Source organism: Bombus affinis, chromosome 13 (assembly GCF_024516045.1).
Source record: "Bombus affinis isolate iyBomAffi1 chromosome 13, iyBomAffi1.2, whole genome shotgun sequence".
Classification (NCBI taxonomy): Eukaryota; Metazoa; Arthropoda; class Insecta; order Hymenoptera; family Apidae; genus Bombus; species Bombus affinis.
Genome location: NC_066356.1, coordinates 8,637,758 through 8,658,903, shown reverse-complemented (window position 1 = coordinate 8,658,903; position 21,146 = coordinate 8,637,758). Strand labels below are relative to the sequence as shown.

Sequence of the window (21,146 nt, the reverse complement as noted above, 5' to 3'; positions counted from 1 at the left end):
AGCGGTGAAAGGATGACGATGAAAGTATTACGCAGTTAATAGGCGCTACGCGGAGTGATACATCTTAACGCCACGATTTTCGACAACGGAATAACCTCCCACGCGTTCGATTCGCGTCGCAAACTATTATAATTTGATGGGGTGGGGATGCAAACGTGCACAAATAGGACTCGGCTGATTTCCTGGAAAACCAAATTGTCCTTCGAGAATGTTTTAAGCAATAAGGATATCGTATATCATATACATTTCACTGTGGTTCACGAAAATATTCGCACGTTTGTAGAAATGCTTCACGAATATCTCATGTACCTCATACGAAATATTTCGAAATATCATCAACACCATATATGAGATTCGATTATCATGATTTTAGTGGTGCTTGAAACTAATCTGAAAATGTACACAGAAGATGCAAGGTATTTAGTGCAAGTATACATATATTTCGCAAAGTATTTTATCTGTCAATATAAATAGGATCATTTTTAACACTCGCAACTATGTTTAAGATAGCTATTGACCATACTATAGTACGCTAATTTCTTATTAAATACATGCTGTACGTATCCTGTAGCCTCTATGCACGTACATTTTCAGATTAATAGACCAAATCGTATAATCATGCCAGTCGTGTCTTGTTACAGCGCTAATGAAACTTTCAGGCGTTTTGTATAACACACGTAACACACATTCGCAAAAATTACAAGTATTCAAATTCCATGTCAAACGATATCAAGTATTCCATGAGCCACTGTACCTCACAAAATCAAAATCCAAATCCAAAAACGCAATCCGCATGAGATTTCCAATCTAAGCAGCAAACTATCGGTTGAAACGCGAATCACGGTCGGTTTCCAATCACGAGAACGAGTATCCTATATCGAACGAGTGTAAAAAGCTTCTTCGCGGCATTTGTGGCCAGCGTCAAGGTCACGGAAGCCCGTAACCACGAGAACACGATTAACTACGACTACGACGAGCGACTTGGTGGCTTTTGTCGCGAGCTCTGCGAGCGCAACTAATTAGCCAGCGTGTGTTTACGAGTCAAGGTACGTTGGACTCGGTCCAAAAGGGCTCGACAAAAGGAAAGTGTGTCCCGTGTGTCGACCAGAAGAGCGTGGCCAGGCATTCGGATTGCCGATTCGGACAGGCCTGCTTGCGCAACCGGCCGGTGTGCCGAGATGGAAAACACACACCCTGGCACGCCGTGAGCGTAATCGGTCGGATAAGCGTGCCAAGAGTGCCACAGGCCACCTGGATCCTCGTCGTTGAACGTCATCGATGTGGAACGTCAACGATGATGAGTCTAGTACCGTGAGGATTCGCCATTGCGAAATCGTGATCGGCCACTTGCTCGAGAACGACATGAATTATGGATGGAGCTTCAACTTGTTTGATTCTAGACGCTTCTTCGACCATCGATGAAAAAATAAATAGAGAAAGATCGTTCGAAATAGAGCTGATACTTTTTTAAATGGATGAAAATGAAGTTTAAGGATTGGTTGGATGTTTCGAAATTCTGTGGATGAAGCGTCTCTTCGATCTTTATGAATATATCGAACCAACCTTTATGAATATATCAGTATACTAATGGGTGAATAAAGGAATATTTCTTCAAGCGAATAGGGAAGCAAGCAAGGAGAATGTTTAAGAGTTGGCTGGATTCTTAGAAATTGTAAACGCTGCATCTCTTTGACTATTGATGGATGAATGGAAATACTTTTTTACGTTTAAAAGGGTGAAAGTAGAATATTCAAAATCTAAGGGATGAATGGATTTAAAAAAGAATTATGGATACGACCACCGACGAATGAATAGAAAAAGATTATTTTAAGTAGGACAGGTTGAGAGTAGGATGTTTAAGAGTTGGTTGCGCTTTTAGGTAGTTTTTAGATGGTTCCAAAGGGCGAAGAAATAATGGTTTGTCTACGCAGCAGGCGAGGAAGTATTACATAATCCCTTGTGAGGCAGCGACTGGAAGACTCGATAACCGGTTGCAATGTTGGAACAGTATCAATGGAACTGTTTGATCTTTTCATTAAATCTTTCGTAAGGGTATACCTATGTACTGGGAACTTGTAGCACTGCTTTAAGACGTCTATTTATATTTTATCAATTATGGTCATGGCCTCCACGAAACATACGCCGATACATTTTTTAATCTCTTTCAAATTTTAGCAAAATAAACGTGATAATCGTCTACCACTTAATGTTAATGAAATTTTAAAAACTAGAAATTATATATCCACAATTTCATACTCACAAAATTATACATTAAGTACTCAAATATCGTCATGTATCACTATATGTATTCCAGCCGATTACACGGCTAATCCAACAGGATAACACATTCAGGATGTTTAACGAGAGAGAAAATGGAATACGTTTAATGACAGGTGGTAGATGATAAAATTCAGCGATCAATTAGAGAGACATTCTCGGTTCGGCCAAACCGCTCCTCGTGCCTAGATAGCGGCTAATATGTGCAATACGTGTGGTTTCTTCGGCAACGTCACAGCAAGCTGTCCTATCGATCCATTGCTGGCTTTCTTTCTCTGTTACACTTTTCCTCTCGCTTCCCCTTTGTCCCTGTGGAATTACGCACGCAGACGGGTCACGCACAGCTGGCTTGTCAGATCCAACTGAAATGCGAGCATGCGAGGAAGAAACACTGTGTAAAACAGCCCTCGGCGGGCCAGGTTGCGCCTTTCACATTTTCTCGCTCCATTTTTCATACGGCTTGCGTTACTGACTACCGCCTGTTAAACTTTCACGTCGTCAGAAATTCACCCTGAAAAGGAACAACCCCCCAAATCTCCTGACACTTTGCTCTCTTTTTTGTAGCTTAATTAAGTACGTTTGAATGAAGAGCGAGAGATAATGTGTGGAAGTTGAATCAATGCAACCTTTTTGAAAAAACTTCACTAAAGTGACTTAAATGTTGTTTTGTTAAGGTGAAAGAGATGTACTAAAATAATAGATGCTTCATAGGAGTTGGTTACATGTATTAGGTGCAAAAAATATTCCATCGCTTGGAGAAAGCATAATAGTTTACGATGATGTTGGAAATTATTCCATTCTGAAATTATTTTATTAATTCTATTTAATTTCGTAATTAATTATGCAAGATGAAATTGGAATACTGAATAGTTGAAGCTGATCGTACAAATATAGAAATTTCTATTAATTATTTAGGCCCTGCACAGAACACATAACAATTCCGGACTAATGATTCAACATAACAATTACAAACTATAGCGTAATTATTCGATAATAGAACATTGATTCGATGATTAAGATTCAAATCCTCTAATTAACTCGATTTCCGTATTTGATTGAAACACAGAATTTGGAGATTTTTATCTTCCATTAAGTTCTCAATGCAATCACAAACAGAAAAGTCGTCGTTCATTCCACCTAAGATACAAATAAATAACTATCAACTGGTTGAAGGATACACCTCGTTAAGCTATAAACAAACGAAGGGACGAACTTCTTTAATGACAACTTTAATTATAATGAACGAAGTACTTACACGAGGTGACGAGGTGACGAGGATACTTGCTTTGTTCCGAGTTCATTACTTTTTGCTTGCTCAAGTTCCAGGTCGCTTCAAAGCAGGAGCAAAAAAAGAAGGAAACAACTCACTGAATGTTAAACAAATTGTACCATTAAATTCAACATCATCCGTAGAAGCTCTCACAAGAAGAAAGAAGGAAACAATATAAGAAACCGAAAAAGACAGTAAGAAACCATAAGAGTAGCTCTGTTTGTTCGCCTTCTTGATTCCAGAAATTGAACCTGAAAAGAAGTCGAAAGGGGAACAAGTAACCAGTGAAAATTCCAGTGGTACTCCGACTTAATTGAAACGTCAGCCTGTGTAAACAAGAGAGAGTGAGAGAATGAGAGAGAGAGAGAGAGGAGAGAGAGAGAGAGATGGTTGAGAGAAAAGGCTTCGTTTGACGGCGTGAAACGTTCGTTTTCACGGCTTACCGTGAAACGAACGCTCCTCTTCGTCACTTCCGTCGAGTCCGCGCATAGGAAGTCGCGGAATAAATGGCGGGGTGCCAACGATTTTTCTTCATGAAAATTCAAGATGCGGTTTAAAGGATCACGTGCCGTTAGGCGACCAATGCTAAGAACACTTGCTTTGTTTCGGTCGAGTAGTCCGGGGGTCTCGTTAGGTCCTCGTGGTTCCACGGCTTTTAAACCAACGACGAGACGGAGAAGTACGCTGTAGATGAGTCGAGACCTGTTTCTACGAAGGCAGGAATAAAAAGAAGTGGCAAAAAAATAGAGGGAAAGGCAAGGATAGGGCTGAGAAATGAGAAAGGGATGCGCAAACAACAAGGGTGAACGCACGCTGCATTCATTCAGCGCAACGTCCTTGTCGAGAGAATGAGGCGAAGCATAGGAGAGACACAGACGATGCTCTTTCAGCGGAGCCTGCATCGTCTTCCCTTGGAAAAAAGAACCAATAATCCCTCTGCTGGATAAAACACTTGGTCGATCGATTTTTTTAAAAGCTCTTGGCTTTTGATAAACCCTCGGTTTTATAGAAATGGTTATTATTACGGGGAGACACTGGAAGGCACCTTAAATTTCTATTTTACCTTGGAATGACTGGGAGAAATATTAGCACTGAATTTACCGATCTGTAATATGTACTTAAATGTTCTGTATACGTATATGTGGGTCAATTCAAATTATATTAATGAAAATAAATTTGTCTATATAATCTTATCTAGAATTAAGTAAAAATCAATATTAACTTTGAGAGAAATCAATCGTATGTTTTAAGTAATTGTTGAAAAAGAAAATCTGAAATCCGTCATTTTCACGGGTTCGCTAGTTCAACCGTAGAATTTTAAAGTGACGAAGTTGGTAATAAATTCGCATATCGAAGCTTTATGATGAACAGTAGCGTAACAGTGGCTGAATGTGTAACTGTTTTATGATGACTGCGCCCCAAAGAGTGAAAGAGTCCGATGGTCCGTGTCTATTTCAGGATCAGCGGACACTAATAAACTCGTATTGATACTTCTAATGTTCACACGTTTAGAATCCTATGGCGCTTCATCAAAGCAGGCACACGAAAAATAAAGTTCCTGCGTAGAAAATTCTAATTTAAACACTACTTGTCAACTTTGTCAACTGTACGACAACACAAGATAAAAAAATAAAAGGTACAAGAGATGGAATTTTGTTCGTGGACATCGAGGAGGAAGATAAGCCGACATCTCGGATCACGAATCTTCTTGCTGCGCGATTTGTTCGACAAAATCGCGATACTCGACAGAATCTCGAAGGTCGTTCCGTCTTTATACATATTTTTAGACCACGCGACAACAGCAGAGGCTGCTGTCCACGTTACACGAGGAAAAAAACGAATCCGACGAACCGAAAGAAATTCTCCGATGCTCGGGACGACGAGAAAGTATACGTTTGAAATTGGAACGTGTAAATTAACTTGATTATTTTGTAACAACATAGAACAAAACATAATTTGGTTGGAAGATGAGGCAAATTTGCGGGGACTTGGATGGAAAGAAAAAATGAAATAGCCATCGATAATATATGACGCGAGGTAGTGAAGAAATAGCCAAATGAATTTCTAAAATTGCTTCAACGTACTACCGTGCGGTCACTATAAATAAGCATCCCCTTCGGGGTGCGCCCAGCGTCCAGAAATACACCTAGTCCACTCTAATTCGGCTAATTTACACATGGCCCTTCCTGATCCGACTACTTCATGCTTACACGATGACCTTGTGCACCATCCACCAAATTGACAATTGACGATATCATATAGTAATACTTCCACTTGATCATGACAGTTTATGAAAAATGTTCTGGATCATCGTTTGCTTGAATCTTGGATATGTCGTTCAGAGCGTTGAAGTGCGATATATCGTTAGTGTGAAAAAGTATGATATATCGTTATACGCAGTTGTAGGCTGTGTTTAAAAGTATACAGAATATATATGATATACAAAACTATATAAAATATCCACGGTAAATTAGTTGGTCTAGTGCCTAATAGGAAAAATAAATCTTTTATTCAGATTCGATCTTTTTCCATTTACAGAAATATCAATTTGTATAAATAGCCGCAGTCTAGCGATAATATACTCATAAATTCTTCGGATATCTCCTATGTTTAATGAAAATTTGATATCTGGAGTAGACTGCGAATTTTGAACTGCACACAACTGTTTCTCTAATTTAAATGCTTCAATTAATTCTAGCACTGTTAGTCACACCATTCACTCCGGTGGCATTACCGACAAGTCGAATGGCAACCATTGGTAACCCCTTCGACATGATGTAACCATTAAAAACTGAACTTGTAATTATTTATAATTGAATCTGTAACTACCTGTATTTATACCCATTTAAATAGTACAAATTCGAAAAATGCTCCATATTTCCACGATTCCCTCGTTGGTTGGGTCCAAGATTCTTCCAAGTCCACTCCTCATCCAAAACCATGATAGGCACCAAATTGATAAGATCGATAAGAAAGATATCAATTTCTCGAACAACCTACTAACTACACCAGGCTCTGGCTATCAATTAAAACGATTGATGTATGTAATAACGTAAGACCGAAACACACGAGTTTATGAAATTATCGCACGATGAGGTACTGGATGTCTAGTAAAACGATTGGTGGATAGTGAGGAGGTCATGATACCGCAGTGGAACGAATAGCCGAGTGGTTAATGGGTTAACGGCTCCCTCCAATTGGTCGATGACGCTGTGCCCTCGTGACGTCACCGAGTGCAATGCCCCTGTGACGTGGCAACGTGTGCTGCAGGCCAAGCAATGCACAGAAATAGCATGCGCTTTCTCTCTCTCCTTCTTCCTCGTTTATTCCTCTGTTTCCTTCTTCTACCCTCTTGGTGAGGTCCGCTCCCTTTCCGAAGTGTGCTTTCGGGCTTACGAATCGCGAAACCCCGTCGTCCGATATACTTGCCAAAAACGGCCACGTGACCAGCCCAGGAAAATGTCAAACGTCCACAAAGGAGCAACGGGAAGGGAGACGTTCACCTGGTTTACTCTGGATGACCCTAATCGCACGCGACTATAATCCGACGGAGCTGATCGGCAAGCATGAAAGACGAACAAGAATCAGCTATTTTCGCGATGTCAAGGTACAATTGGGAACGTATCTCCATCAAGGAACAGGTCCACCAAGGTTTCTTAAATAAGACTTTGCTGATCTTGAAGGATTACGTGGTCTAGTTTCGATGAAGACGCTTTATTCTTCGTTACAATGGTGTTTCTTATTTCAAATGAAAGAAGGCAGGGAAAATGTGGATCTTTTTTCATGAAATAGAGGCACACCTACCAAAGATAAATTATAGAAAAATTAGTAAGATTATCTTACGAAAGGAAGATTACTAATGATCTTTTTCATGAAATAGGGCCAGCTTAACGGACGATAAATTATAGGAAGATTACTAAATCTGGTTTAAAATTCGATTTTAAGAGAAAGGAACGAAGTTGTATACTCGAAGGTCTGTAGGATCTAATTCCGATGAATGTTCGCGAATGAAAGAAAGAAGAGTAAATGTTGACTGTTTCCATGAAACAGAAAAATCTGAACGAAAACTTATTTATAACAAGACTGTTAAGCACCCAGTCCTTGAAACACTTAGTCTACTTTAAAATTCAAGTTTATGAGAGGAACAAGAATCGAAGTAAAATTACGCGCCTCTGGGAAGTCAAGGTTGGTTACAAAATATATCAGATTCGAAGTAAAACATTCAAGGTTCTTGAAACGCGAAACATACAATCTCGAAGGGCTATCGTGTCTATCTATCGTGAAAGGTGGACGTTTGCCCGCCGATGTTTCTTATCTTCACGATTCTTCCTATCCCTTTGAATAACAGAGATTGGATTGTATCGAACGGACTGCCGTGAATTCGACCTTTCCCTTCCACGAAAGAAACCGCCCTTTTGTTGCGAGAAGAACCTGACCTTTCCGTTTCTCGTTCTCTTCGAGCAGAATCTTCTTTACAGATAAAACTTTTTTCTGGTTAAACATCTAATCTCGCCACCATCTTCAGAAATCTTTCTAAATCTCGTCGAAGATCGAAAAGTTGTTCGATTTGTCTTTTCCGTAAATATTCCGCGACTGTCAGATCTTTTATCGTATAAATTGTTTCCTTCCGTCGCGTCGTCGTGTTCAGCAGTTTCGAACGCGTTTCACCGGAACGTGACAATTGGCCGGGCTTCTTCGCATTATGAGATATCCTGAAAACGCTTCCCAAATAAATAACTTTAGGAATGGTTTGACGCCACTCCCGTTGTAAAAAATTCTGCGACTAACGCCATCGCCAGATATGCTTATGAATATATGGACTAATATTTTATTGTCAGACCGTGAATATCTATGTGATTATGGGAAAGTTAAAAATGTAAAATGTATATAATATAACAAATAAAAATATATAAAGAAATATATAAAATGTGTAAAATATCCAAAGCAAAGAATTAGTTATAATGCTTAGCAAATGAAATAAGTCTGTGTTTAGATAGACGTCTACATTTACATAACATATATTTACTTATAAGTGGAAGATAATTCTAAAATATAAAACATACCAAAACAAAAATAAGACCTCAGTATGATACAACATAATGCAAGAGGACTCAAACCAAACAATATCAATAAAACTTAAATAATATCATTAAGTTAACTCATTATCAAGTACTTTTTTTATACGTAATAAATCGTAACACTCACACATCCTCTTGTCCTCTATCTCCTAGTCTTTTTCACTGAGTTCAAGAAATCTACGCGGACATTCCCAGTACACATTCAGTCACGTCCACCAGAAGTTTGAGTGGTTGTGCAGTATTGTGCACTCTTCTCTCAACCGTAGTCGGAAACACACAACTCTTTTATATATTCCTAGCACTGCAGATTCAATGACTTACAATACGCAATCGCACAATATTTCCATTCCCGCATCATTATAAAAATAGTGTAATTTTCCAGTAGTTGAAACCCAATCATTGGTAAGAAACAATTATACAAAATTCATATTCTCAGGTTGTTCGAAAAATAAAGTAATTTTCTAGCACTCGAAACTCAGTCATTCGTAACGAACTACTATTAAAAATAAAATAATCTAGCATTTGAAACTCAATCACCAGCAATAAAAATTAGCACAAAATCTTAATATCCGCATTTTAATAAAAACAAAATAATCCAGTAACTACACGAATAAACAAGTTCGTAATTTTTTGAAAGTAAATATTTTCACTTTGAAATATTTTATACGATTGACGTGGTTAACTTCGTTTATAGAATTACTAAATCGTGCGATCATCGCTATTTCACACTTTCGTGTTCACAGAAGCAAGAAAAAAAAAACAAGCATCACACTATAGGAAGCGAACGACAATCGAGTTACCCGGTCAGCCGAAAATTCATAAAACTTCTGGTAATCATAGGTGCTTCAGGTTCTCGCGATGAAAATCTACCCTCGTTCCCACAGACTAATAGCGTTCTTAATGAGGGAACTTTGGTGCCTTGGTGCCAGAACAAGAGAGAGGGAGCGAGGAATCACGGGAGCAAGTAAAATTAACCTACAATTTCATGGGGATCCATTCTCGCTGTTCTTCCGGGCTCTCCACGTCGCAACTCATTGCTTTCTCTCGCCACTTCACGCGTATATCGTTCCAATGAAATCGGAGTTTCCACGTGCAAGACCAACAAAACAAAAAGTTTCGTTTCTCGTACAATTCTGATACTAATTCCTTCAACCAATAATATTTCCACGATTCTTCGATCTTTTCCTTTATAATCATTCACGTATATTAATTTAATAATCAATTGCTAGATAATAATCCACACTTGCACTCTTCTTATATAAAAAATTTCACTTTAGCTAAATGATATTTTATTTTATTATTGTGATATTCAATTGTTATTATTATACTTGATAGTATGTGACAGTTTGAACGTTTTAGACTTGGTAGAGTTATGAGACAGTGACATAGGTTCTCGAAAGTATATCGGAACGTTATTCACAGAATGAGAACACGCTCGGAGGGCACGATTTGAAAGAAACGTGAGAGAATCACGAACGATCGAGCACGAAGCTAATGTCCGCGCGCTGTCGTTACAGAGACTGCAAGCCCGTACCTTAGGTGGCCTCTTGGCGCCGCGGTTCCCCAGCGAAGCTTTCGAAATTCGGAGGACAGACTACGCTGGCGGGACAGTCCAGTTCTGAGACGAGGCTTAACGCTTTGGCAAAGCCAACACGCTCGGAGTGTCACTGTCCTGAGTACGACGTCACGAATTTACTGTTGCATCACGTGTGTTTAGGTAACAAAGCAAAAGAATGTTGCACGAGAGTTCGAATAAAATTTTGCCCGCAGGTAATATTCTTATTACATACCCGTATTAAAAATTACAGTAGACTCATCACACGCGATATATAATTTAATAATTATTTATTGTAAATTATACAAATAATTACACGTGCCATAAATTATACAAATTCCATTGACTATGTATTATGATGGCTTTATACTAATACATTCGTGATTGGTAATTTTAACAAGATCCTAGGTCAAAGTCACTTCACAACGAAAGGCGTTCATAATCTTAAAAAATATTTTTGAGATAACTCCAACTCTTTAAAGATTCTTCTTCTGATTGTCCAAGTATATTTGAATCATTTAATAGTACTCTCGTGTCGCTATAAAAATTTGATGCTACGAGAATGGAATGCATAAAACCTAATAAAAAAAATGGGGATCTGTGCCAATACCTTTCGTAGCTACAGTGAAATAAAAATACTGATAGGAAAAACGCTGAGACGAAACGAAGGCGAAACGGTTCGAAAGGAGGGTGAAAAGGAGAGAAAAGGAGAAGCGTCGGTAATGACGTCACGTTCCGACGCCGTGTGGGCCAATGGCGCAGGGAAGGGGGAGGTTGAACGCCTTTCCGTGATGTCATTGACTACGCTGTATACCTGGTGGGGACACACGAAAAGGGGGTACGAACGATGGAAGGAGGAGGGTGGGCGTTTCAGGAACAAGAGAAGGGGTGGAACACAAGCACTGCTATTCTTAGCCGCTTCAAACACCGTCCTCACGCTCTGCACGGTTGCGTAACAACGCGAGAGAGCACTCTCGAGGAGGTTCTCGCGAAATAGCCACATCTGCTGATGGGGGCCGATCAACAACGATATCGATACTCATCCAGTCGATGATTTCTTCGGAGAGAAACCACCGGTTAACAGTCTCGTGGCAATGTTTGTTGATGTTCCATCGAAAGAAGATTAAAGCTCTTTTTAGTCTGAATTGTTTTTCTCGAGAATTCAAGAATGGCGAAGAAAAACACCCTAATGGAAAGTAAACAGATGAAAATATCAAAGGAAAGAATTTTAGTGATAAAGGATAATTCGAAGATAATGGAGAAGTAAAATGGACATATTAGGAAAAAATACTAAATGAAGAAAAAAAGAATTCTATTTTATGAAAATGACACAGGCACGTTAGAAAAGAATTTTGGTGGTAAAAACTAATGTCAGGGAAGAATTCTATTGTTGTAAAACGATTGAAAATCTCCAAGAAAATATTTCCATAACGAATTTGAATGTCAATCGGAAGAAAGAAGATCTTCCTACAATTACGTAAAAGGTGTCCTCGAAGATCGTGGAATTTCGTGAATCTAAGAATCACAACATACCAGAAATCTTAGAATGGCTTTGAATTTCACGTAGGGTGAAGTTTAAATTTACAAACTTGTCGATATGAAAATGCGACACGATATATCGTGGAGGGCTACTATATGCATTAGCGTGAGTGTAAAGTTTCCCTAGGCTGACCTTGAGTGTCCTGGCTCTACAACCTTGACGGATTCCGAGAGTATGGAAAATTAATCGATCATACACCGACTTTGAAACTACTCTCACCGCATGGGCTGCACGCGGGTGATTATACCTATGTTTGATTAAAGGATCCTTGATAGCTTCCTTAGCTGGTCTCGTGGAACGTGCGAGATCTTGGTCACCTAGAATTCGGTCTATAGGCTTCATCGTCCCTCAAACGCTTCCCCAATAAATTGATGAAATTTCGTTCTATATTTGTGTATGAATTCTCCATCTTAAAATTCAAGAATTCATTCGTTACATTTGAATTGTTTACTTATAAAATTCCTTCGTTCTTCAAGCGCTTTGCTAAAAAATTATATTATTTATTCGCATCGTGTTATATACATATCGGTATTTGAATTATCTACTTCGAAAATTCGAAAACAAGAAAAATGAGAACACAAAACATCATATTAATTCAATACTATTTCTACTACGTGAAATTCCACTGTGGAGATATCTTTGGATTATTAATAGGACGATAGAACGTGTGACCCAATCTTAGATCATCTCTAACCCTTTCCGTCTGTAGGTTTAGTTAACTTATTCTGCGTTTACAACTTCCATTTCAAATTATTAGCTCGCTAAGCGTTTATAACACGTATTATTAGTCTAAAGCCTTACAACCATCTAAAATTCCATACCCTGAAATATCTTTTTGAATAACTTTTTAATCTTTTCTGAAGCTCTAGCAATCTCACAACCTTTTCTGGGATCTAAGAAACAATTATTTTTTTCTTTTTTTTTTCTATACGAATTGTTGCGTTACTGGAACCTTCTCAAAGATAAATCCCATAATAAAACTATTTTTCCAAGGGTGGAAATTGTTCCGAGTCTCAGCATTATAATAGTATATAATGTTCCCTCGAATAGCGTTGCTCGAGAGAAGCCTACAGAATAGCAGATTATTCCTCGCCATTGGTCTGAGATGAACAATGTCCATGGGAGTAGTTGGAACCGGAAGAGACTCCGCAGAAACGTCCACAATAGTCAGATAGTCCGGAACAAATACAGACAAAGTGAGAACCATTGCACGTGCTGTATTACCCCGGACTTCCTTTATATCGAAGGAAATAATAATATCTAGACATGAATATAATTTTTAAATTGTAACTTTAAATTTTTCTAATGAAAGTATAATTTTTATTAAATTCCTGATTCTTGAATTATTATTATTACTGAATTCTTGAAAGTAGCTGAAAATTGCCAAGTTTCTTAGCAATCTCGTAATACATTGAAATATCTCGATAAACAAATTAACAGTAAACTAAGAGGAGAAGTGCTTGGAAATTCAGTTGTACTTCCGTGAAATACGCTTTAACCTTCGTTTAGTTTCTATTGGCATAAAACGCCATATGCAGTGCAAGAAGTCAGTGTCAATCGGTGTCGCTACTTGAAGCTTTAATTTAAGACTTCCCCGTGTCATGAAACCGCGTAATAAAGGTTTGACATTTCAGCCCCCGATCTCGATGGCCATTAATTTCCGCCACATCAATGAAAAGGAAACAGCCAAGGAACATCTTTAATCGGATCGAGTGGAACTTCCTGGTCTCGTAACCCTTGACCTTTTCATTCACACCACCAGAATACAGCTTTCCAGCCCCATAAAAAAGGCCACGCCGCCAATATAAATCATCTTTCATCGTTTTTATTGCTTGTTATAAAGCACGTTTACTGCTATTAGCATTGCGTTGCAAAGAAAGATAAATATGTATGTAGTAACGGTATTAATAATTGAAAGTAATTTAAAATAACTTTTTAAAATTGTGAATGTCAATAAAATATTCATCGATTCACTGTTGTTGCGTGTTGTATAACTAAGATCGTATCATTGCATCGAACAGAATGTATTAACGAATCAATACACATGTAAAGATATTTCGTAGAACAATTTACAGATAGATATAGACACAGATATAGTTGAAAATCTATTGTTTCCTCGAGACATGACTATATTCTAACACGATCGAGAGCCTAGATACACAGCGGAAAGTACAGAGAATTGGCTCGGAACAGACAAATTCTCTCTACCAAAATGGCACGCGCAGAGTATTAATCTCAATCCCATTGAGAAATCTGTAGAGGGTTTCTGAAACAATAGGTAAGAGACTCTTATGAGTCTCCACCGACATCGATTCTTCAATTACGAAAGAGAATTAAAAAGCAACAGGATGGAACTCATTCCGGCTATTGTCAAAATCTGGTGCAAAGTATGCCTAAACGTATTAAAAAATCTCATTGTTAAAGACATTGCGCTAAATTGAATCAACGAACGTTTCTTGTTAAAGATAAATGAAAAAGACATTCGCGATATTAAGACATTTTTTAAGTCATCTTCGACGATACTTAATATATTAAGGAATTATTCGTGTCAGCTTTATTTATACAAAATATTTCTGTTACGTCTGTTTGTTGTAATAAAACGATATATACAAAAGTTACAGTAATTAGCTGAACTATGTTCTTCACTGCAACACAGTCAGAGAGATCTACATCTTTCTACATCATCATTACATCATCGTTCACCTCATTACAGAGTCAAAGAGCGGCGGTCAATATAATCTTCCGATGAGGTTGTGTAAACGAACGATTGATTTTCATAACCCGCGATCGATATTTCTGACGATTTTCCATCGAGCGAAATAAGAGAGAACAATGGGTGTTCGTTTCATCAAACGTGGAAATCCATAACGTGTAACTTGCAGATTCAGTGGAAACATGACGTACTATAATAGACCATCCAGAGGTGGCTGCAGGTGGTCGGAGTAGACTACTTTCAGCCTTTCAGCTCTTTCACGCTAGCACCTTTCTTTCGTTTCCCTTTGTGCCACGTCGTACGTAGGCTACGTGTGTATCCTATTTTCGCGTTGCTTTCTCGTTGTTGTATCGCAAAAATTCGAGACCTTTCACGTGCCAGTTCTTTGCCAGGTATCATAGAACGGTAGCTGGGATATATCATAAAATATCGACGAGAAAGCACGGAATCAGGTTTATTTTCCTAAATTAGAAATTTCACCTTACATGTGCAGATCTAATGATATTCAAAAAATGTGGATACAGAGGACTTGGATATTTAAATACAGGGAGAAGAAAATTTTTTTCAAAATTGGATTCTTGGTATGGACTAAGTGATATTTCGAAATTTTAATATAAGAACAGAGTCAGCTCTATGTCTTAAATTTGATAATCTCGCACAGCTTTCTGCAAAGCAACTGGTGTATACAAAATAAGAGGAATAGTTCTTTTTTTATGAGATTTATAATATAAATTTAGAGATGTGTTTCACGTACAAATTTGCTTTGGAAAGGATGATAAATCGCCATTTGAAAAATACCGTTGAAAGAAGCAGAGTCCACTTTACTAAATTGGAAAATTTTCTATGACACGACGGTTGCATAAATCTTGTCACATTGCAAGATGGAAAACAAGGAACATGGATATTTCTAATTAGAAAAAAGCAATTTTTTTAAATGAGAATAATGCGGTTAGGTTCATAGCATACGAAAGTTCGAATCTCAAATCCGAGGGGACCGAACCATGAGCATTCGGATGGCCTAACAGACTTCGTGCCACGACTATGATAAATTATACAGTAGTGACTATTGATCTCGCCGCGCCTAAGGTCAGACACTACGGCAAAATCGAGTTCCAGCCAACCATCCACCCGCGAATAAATTCAATTTTCCCGCTCTAAATAACGGAACGGTTCTTACAACCTGCGAAAAGGCCAGTGCTACGATTCCTGTCCAGAAATTCACGATCATCAGCCAAATATGTAAATTACTTCTTGTCGATAAAGCCGTCGAGTAAAATCATTGAAAATCTCGTTCAAAGGAATGAGAGGCTATCACTTAAAAACAATTGGAAATAGTCTTGTCATCAAATTATTTAAAGCTTAATTTTTTTAGAAACATAAATGTATGTGCAAGATTCTGAAAAAGTGGTATAGATCCTCCGCACAAAGATACCAAAGTAAACTTATCTCTTGTATTTTTCTAAAATAATTTTTTGTAGATGTTCGGTAAGGAAGTAAATTTCAAGTTAATTATTTTAGTTATCAAACATAACGCATGAAAAAATTCCAAGTCTCCTGTAATCGATGAAAAAAAGGAAACTTCAAATGACAAGTGTCCTTAATCATTATTTAGACGACGTAAATCGGTAGCATTTCGTGTTCGATCAGCGCACATACAGTCCGAGATACATTCTAGTAAAAGGAATTATTGAACTGATAAAGTTAGCTGAAGAAATGGGTTATAAAACGTGGTATAGCATAGCGGTAATGATTGTTACGAAGTGAGTCAGTAGGGGAGGCGGTTAATAGCACTGACAACAAGAAGTTTCCAGGATTGACGCAAAGTACTTTAAAGGGAACTTTACAGCTGCTCAGCGCGAAGTTAAAGCACGCAGAACCTATCATTGAATTAATATTTCAATATCGCCAACTTTTGTGAGTCAGTATATAATTTCAAAAAATAATTTCCATCGACTATAATATTTTACCATCTTCTAAAAAGTAACTTTGAAATTCTAAGAAATACAAGGGATTAATTATACCTGAAATGAAACAGGTCAGATGTTGGATACAATGAACATATGAACTTCTCTTAGCAGCTATAGGTCGAGAATTTATAAAGCTAGTTGTGCTCTCTGTTCTTCGTCAGATTTTTCACGATAGGTCAGCGCAAGTATCGATTCGTTCGGGTAACGAAGAATCGAGAAAATGCTAGAACGTTTCTAATAGAACACTTGGCAAAAGTACAGATCCAAGAAACAATGTCCGTAGGAAGTTAATAGGGTTTGCCAAGACGGGACTAGTCGACACACCGGATAGGAATTCAGGATGTCCGGTATCCCGTTTTCTACGAAGCTTCAACTTGAGGAAATATTGCCAGTTTGCACCTTAAGTTCCTGGCTCGCACTCCACGAAATCTTATAACGTTCACGCTCGTGTTCGAGGAAGAATTCGTTGCTCGTTTCTTCATTTCCTCGTATCATCGTAACATCAATATTTATAACCACTGTAACTAATAATTGCTTTACTCTTCGTCTACTATCCGAATAAAGACGTTTAATTCCACTTGTTTAACTTTCTTAATCATTAATTCAGAAAACATATACCAAGGTGAATTTCCATTCCTCGCAGAGCTAAATATTGCTCAGATCGTGAAAGCATAAATAAAAATTATTCTTTGCATTGGAATACTCTAAAATCTGTAACGTTGAATAAATTCCAAGGCCAGTGATCAAATTATTCGCATGAATTATTTGCCTTGCTGAGCTGATAAATAAAAAATGGCTTTGGTAAATAGAACGAGAAGCATTCATCCTTAGAACGAGGTCTCGTAGCGACATCAAAGGAACTAGTAAATCAGAAAGCTTTCGATTCTTTTGAGAAATGAATAAAAATTACGACCAAGTCGATATCGAGGACTGTATTATACATTCCATCGATGGCACGATGATATGCTAGAAGGTATCAAGTTCCACGGTGCAATTAATTATGAACAAATTGATGAGTGGGATGACTCACCGTCTTTCCTGTAGTAAAGGATCTCGAAATGTTTTTCGACGCCGGCGGCAAGGGCGTCGCGGAGGGCTGCGACCGCATGGGGCGACGTCATTGGCCCATGAAGGAAGTCGCAGATCGCTGGCCTCTGCATCACTTCCGCCCTCGAAAACCCCGTCAGCCGGCAGAAACCGTCCGAGCAATATATTATGTGACATAGTCCCTGTTGAGCGTTGGCCACTAAAAAACTTCGATCTGCAAAGAACAAGAGAAAGACATTAATTAACAGATGTTACGAATTAGTCGATGTCTGACTGAATTTACTGGGAGCCGGCCATGAATGATTCGCTTACAGTTCAAGTTAATCAACTTTATGAATTGTAACGTATATAAAAATAGCAATTGGCAGCATCCAGTGAGAACATTATTCTTTTTTAATTTAGTTCATAATATAAATTAAATAATCTTCCGAAAGGTTGAAATATAATTCACCAGTTTGTATTACTTAGTATTACTTGTATATTTAGTATTACTTTCATATACTTAAGAAGATGTGATACTACAAAAATGAAACGTGTAGAGTCTGATAAAAAAAAGCGCTTCTTCGAAAAATAAAGATATATACCGATAATTTCAGTAGCCACTGTGTATTCATAGAGAAATATGATAAATAAATTACTCTTTAATTAGACAGACTTTACACAGAGGCAGTAACATTTGATGTACTTTTTTTTTAACGTGAATCAATGTATTACTCAATCTAATATGTTAATAGTATTAACATCATTACAAATGTAATATATGGAAACAGAGGACGAAAATATATTAATTTTGGAGTGGAATGAATACACGTGGCATCGAGATAGTTTCTTAGAAACGCGTACCACGCTTTTGTGTCGAAAATATCAAATATTTGTTAAGACATGATAGTGGGAGGAATACATAGTACTTTAAAATAAATTCAAGATTGTTGGAATGGGAAAACAACGAGAGAGCCTCGGTCACAGTGAAGTTTCATCGGCTCATTAGAGTGCGTGGTTGGCATGTCTTCCGAGTATGTCCGAAATTAACTTTTCTTGTTAAGAACTGGGAGAAGAGATAGACAGGCTAACGGGAACGAATGATTCTGAATATATGTACATGTATTTATAGGTCACCGATTCTTCAAAATTAAGAGGCGCAGTAGGAGGGAATCGCGTAGGAGAACGTCGGAAAATTCAGCGATTTTCGTTGAAAGGAAACCATAAACATGTAAGAACGGAACGGAGTAAGTTATTATCATGGGTGCTTTCGAAATGCGTCGCGATTTTACGTTTTAATCGTAGGGAGCTTAGTAAAAGTTTTATCGAAAGGAAAATATCCTTTTCGAAGATACAGGTTCTTCATATTATTCTTCTTTTATTTGATCGATGAACACGTTAATTGCCACTAGAATCATATCATATACTACGCAATAGCATTTAATTTTTACGAAATGCCATATTGTATTTTCGCACTTTTCCTCCGACGATGTTATCTAAATCATTCACATAATTGACAGCTTTTTCAGTCCTTGAAATTTATCTTATTTCTATCATTCTAAACAATTTCGTAAAAAATCAAAATTTCGTGATCGAGTCATTGTGTAGTTCAGGAACTTCTAGAATCATAAAATTAAAAATGAATTAAAGTAAGAGGATTACTGAATGCTTCTCGTAGCATTTTACTGTACCTAGAACTGTGTTACCTACAATTTTTGATAACCTCGCGTAATTTTGCCGCGTTATTTCATTATTTAATCCTCGATGGCTTAATAAAGAGACAGCAGTTCGAATAGAATTTGCAAAGCAGGGCAAGAAAAGAGCAATACGAGTATACAGATCGATACGACGTGCAATGTGCAGTCGGTTTTTTGTTCACGAAGTAACGTCCGCGCTTTATTCCCTGTCGACGTCCCTGATTGTTTCGCATCCCTTAACATTCCGGCGATCCAAAGTATTTACAAGCGCTGTACGTTATTCGAAACAGTCGAAGTACAGGCTTTTGGCGATCGCGCGCGATATCCGTGCATGGAAACGGAAACAAATTTGACGAGAACTATTAAAGAAGTAAATTTACCAAATGTTTTCAACCCTTGAATGTTCAACGAACTGGAGACTCGCGCAAAGAGAGAAGAAGAGACTGCCACTGTATCGAGCGGTAGCACCTTTCAAGCTTATTTTCCTAAAAATAAGTATCGATTCATAGTACATCTCGGTAAACTATAGTGATTCCCATGACTCCAATGAACATTAAAATCTTCGTGAAAAAATTGAAGAACAATTTCATCTCTTTAGATTTAAAGATTAGACGGCACGATCAACTGGATGTTTAAAAATTTGACATTGATAAAAATATTTTAACCCCTCGTTATCATTTTTGTCAACGATTGTAATAGATTTTTGAACATTCTTTGTGAACGATATGTATATATTTTTTGATAAATCGTATTGCAGACGAAAGATGTGAAAGCGAGCGTGAGAGGCCGCAAGTGCCAGATTTAGCATTGCACGTGCAAATTTACTCGAGAAGATCCCCTTTGAGGTATACTCGAAAAACGTCCAAAAAGTATGGCTGAGTTAGAAACGAGGCGAATTAACCGAGGCTTACGACATCCGCAGCAGACAAACTTAATGGTTGGTACGAAAATATTTTATGGTGTACACTCTAAGACTGATGCCGGATTTAGGACGAAGGTCGCAATGGGTACATGAAGCTTCGCAATTTCGCAATTTCAGAATTCCTGTCTGTGTGTGTTCTTTTGATCTGTACTCCGTTTGTTCCATTATAGCTGGTTATTAAATCGAAGACGCCGAGGAAGATGTTCACGCTTAACCGTTGCAGCGGAATGAGATGAAAGTTAATTCGCCGAAGTTTTGAGGTATGTTAATAAAAAATGAACTTGTAATTTATAATAATAGAAGATGTCGATCATATTAACATTTATTTGAGAAAGCAAATTGATCAATATCAAAGTTTGTCAATTTCTCAATTTTATTACGCAAGTACACGGTTAATGCTAAATTCTGAGAAAGCAACTGCTTGCTTCTATGAGTTCGGGTTAGATATTTTTTACACGAAACTTCCGTTGTTCTCTTTAATAGATCGATTCCTCGGAACATTCTGTCCAACAATGCGTACAGGTGCAATGTCAACAAAATCAATAATTCGTGACATATTGCAGATTTTTATACGAAGCATCTCACTTTTCAATTTAAATTATCTCACGAATTGTTGATTTCCTTAAAAATTGTAGTACGTGAATACTTTTTCACGCAGAATGTTCCAAAAAATCTAAACGTGCAGAAAGAAATACATAATACAGTTCCATTTTAAAAAACGATTTTGACCTTGACAATAACACGTCCTCTAAAAATCCTGCAAAAGAACTAATCTCGCCAACTTTCATTTGAAACATCGTTTCTTCAGGTTATTACACGTTCCACCCTATGTGTTATATATCATGATAAATAACAATGATCCGCGTAATCCCAATAAACACAAAGAAATTTGTCTTATAAGGATGAAAAAGGAGACAGAAAATTCCACAGCGAAAATAAGGGGGACGGAGTTGAATTTAGGGTGTAGCAACCCCTCACGGTACAATGGCGGTTCCTAACGATGGTCGAAATTTCCCGTGGCGGGGTAGACTCGAGGGCGCGTGAATTCGAAGGCGACGATTTTCAAGTGCGTCGCAAGAGTACCAGACGTCGTACCAGAAT

At 37.8% G+C, this 21,146-nt stretch overlaps 1 protein-coding gene across 11 annotated transcripts in view; it reads right to left on the bottom strand.

Moving 5' to 3' along the window:
* The window catches only part of LOC126923488 (potassium voltage-gated channel subfamily H member 6), a 143,378-nt gene that overhangs the window by 104,141 nt on the left and 18,091 nt on the right, over nt 1-21,146 (bottom strand). For all 11 annotated transcript variants that reach the window (XM_050736967.1, XM_050736968.1, XM_050736976.1 and 8 more), the window contains exon 2: nt 17,431-17,661. In XM_050736967.1, coding sequence (XP_050592924.1) covers nt 17,431-17,661 — 231 coding nt within the window. The remainder of the gene's footprint in view (nt 1-17,430; nt 17,662-21,146) is intronic.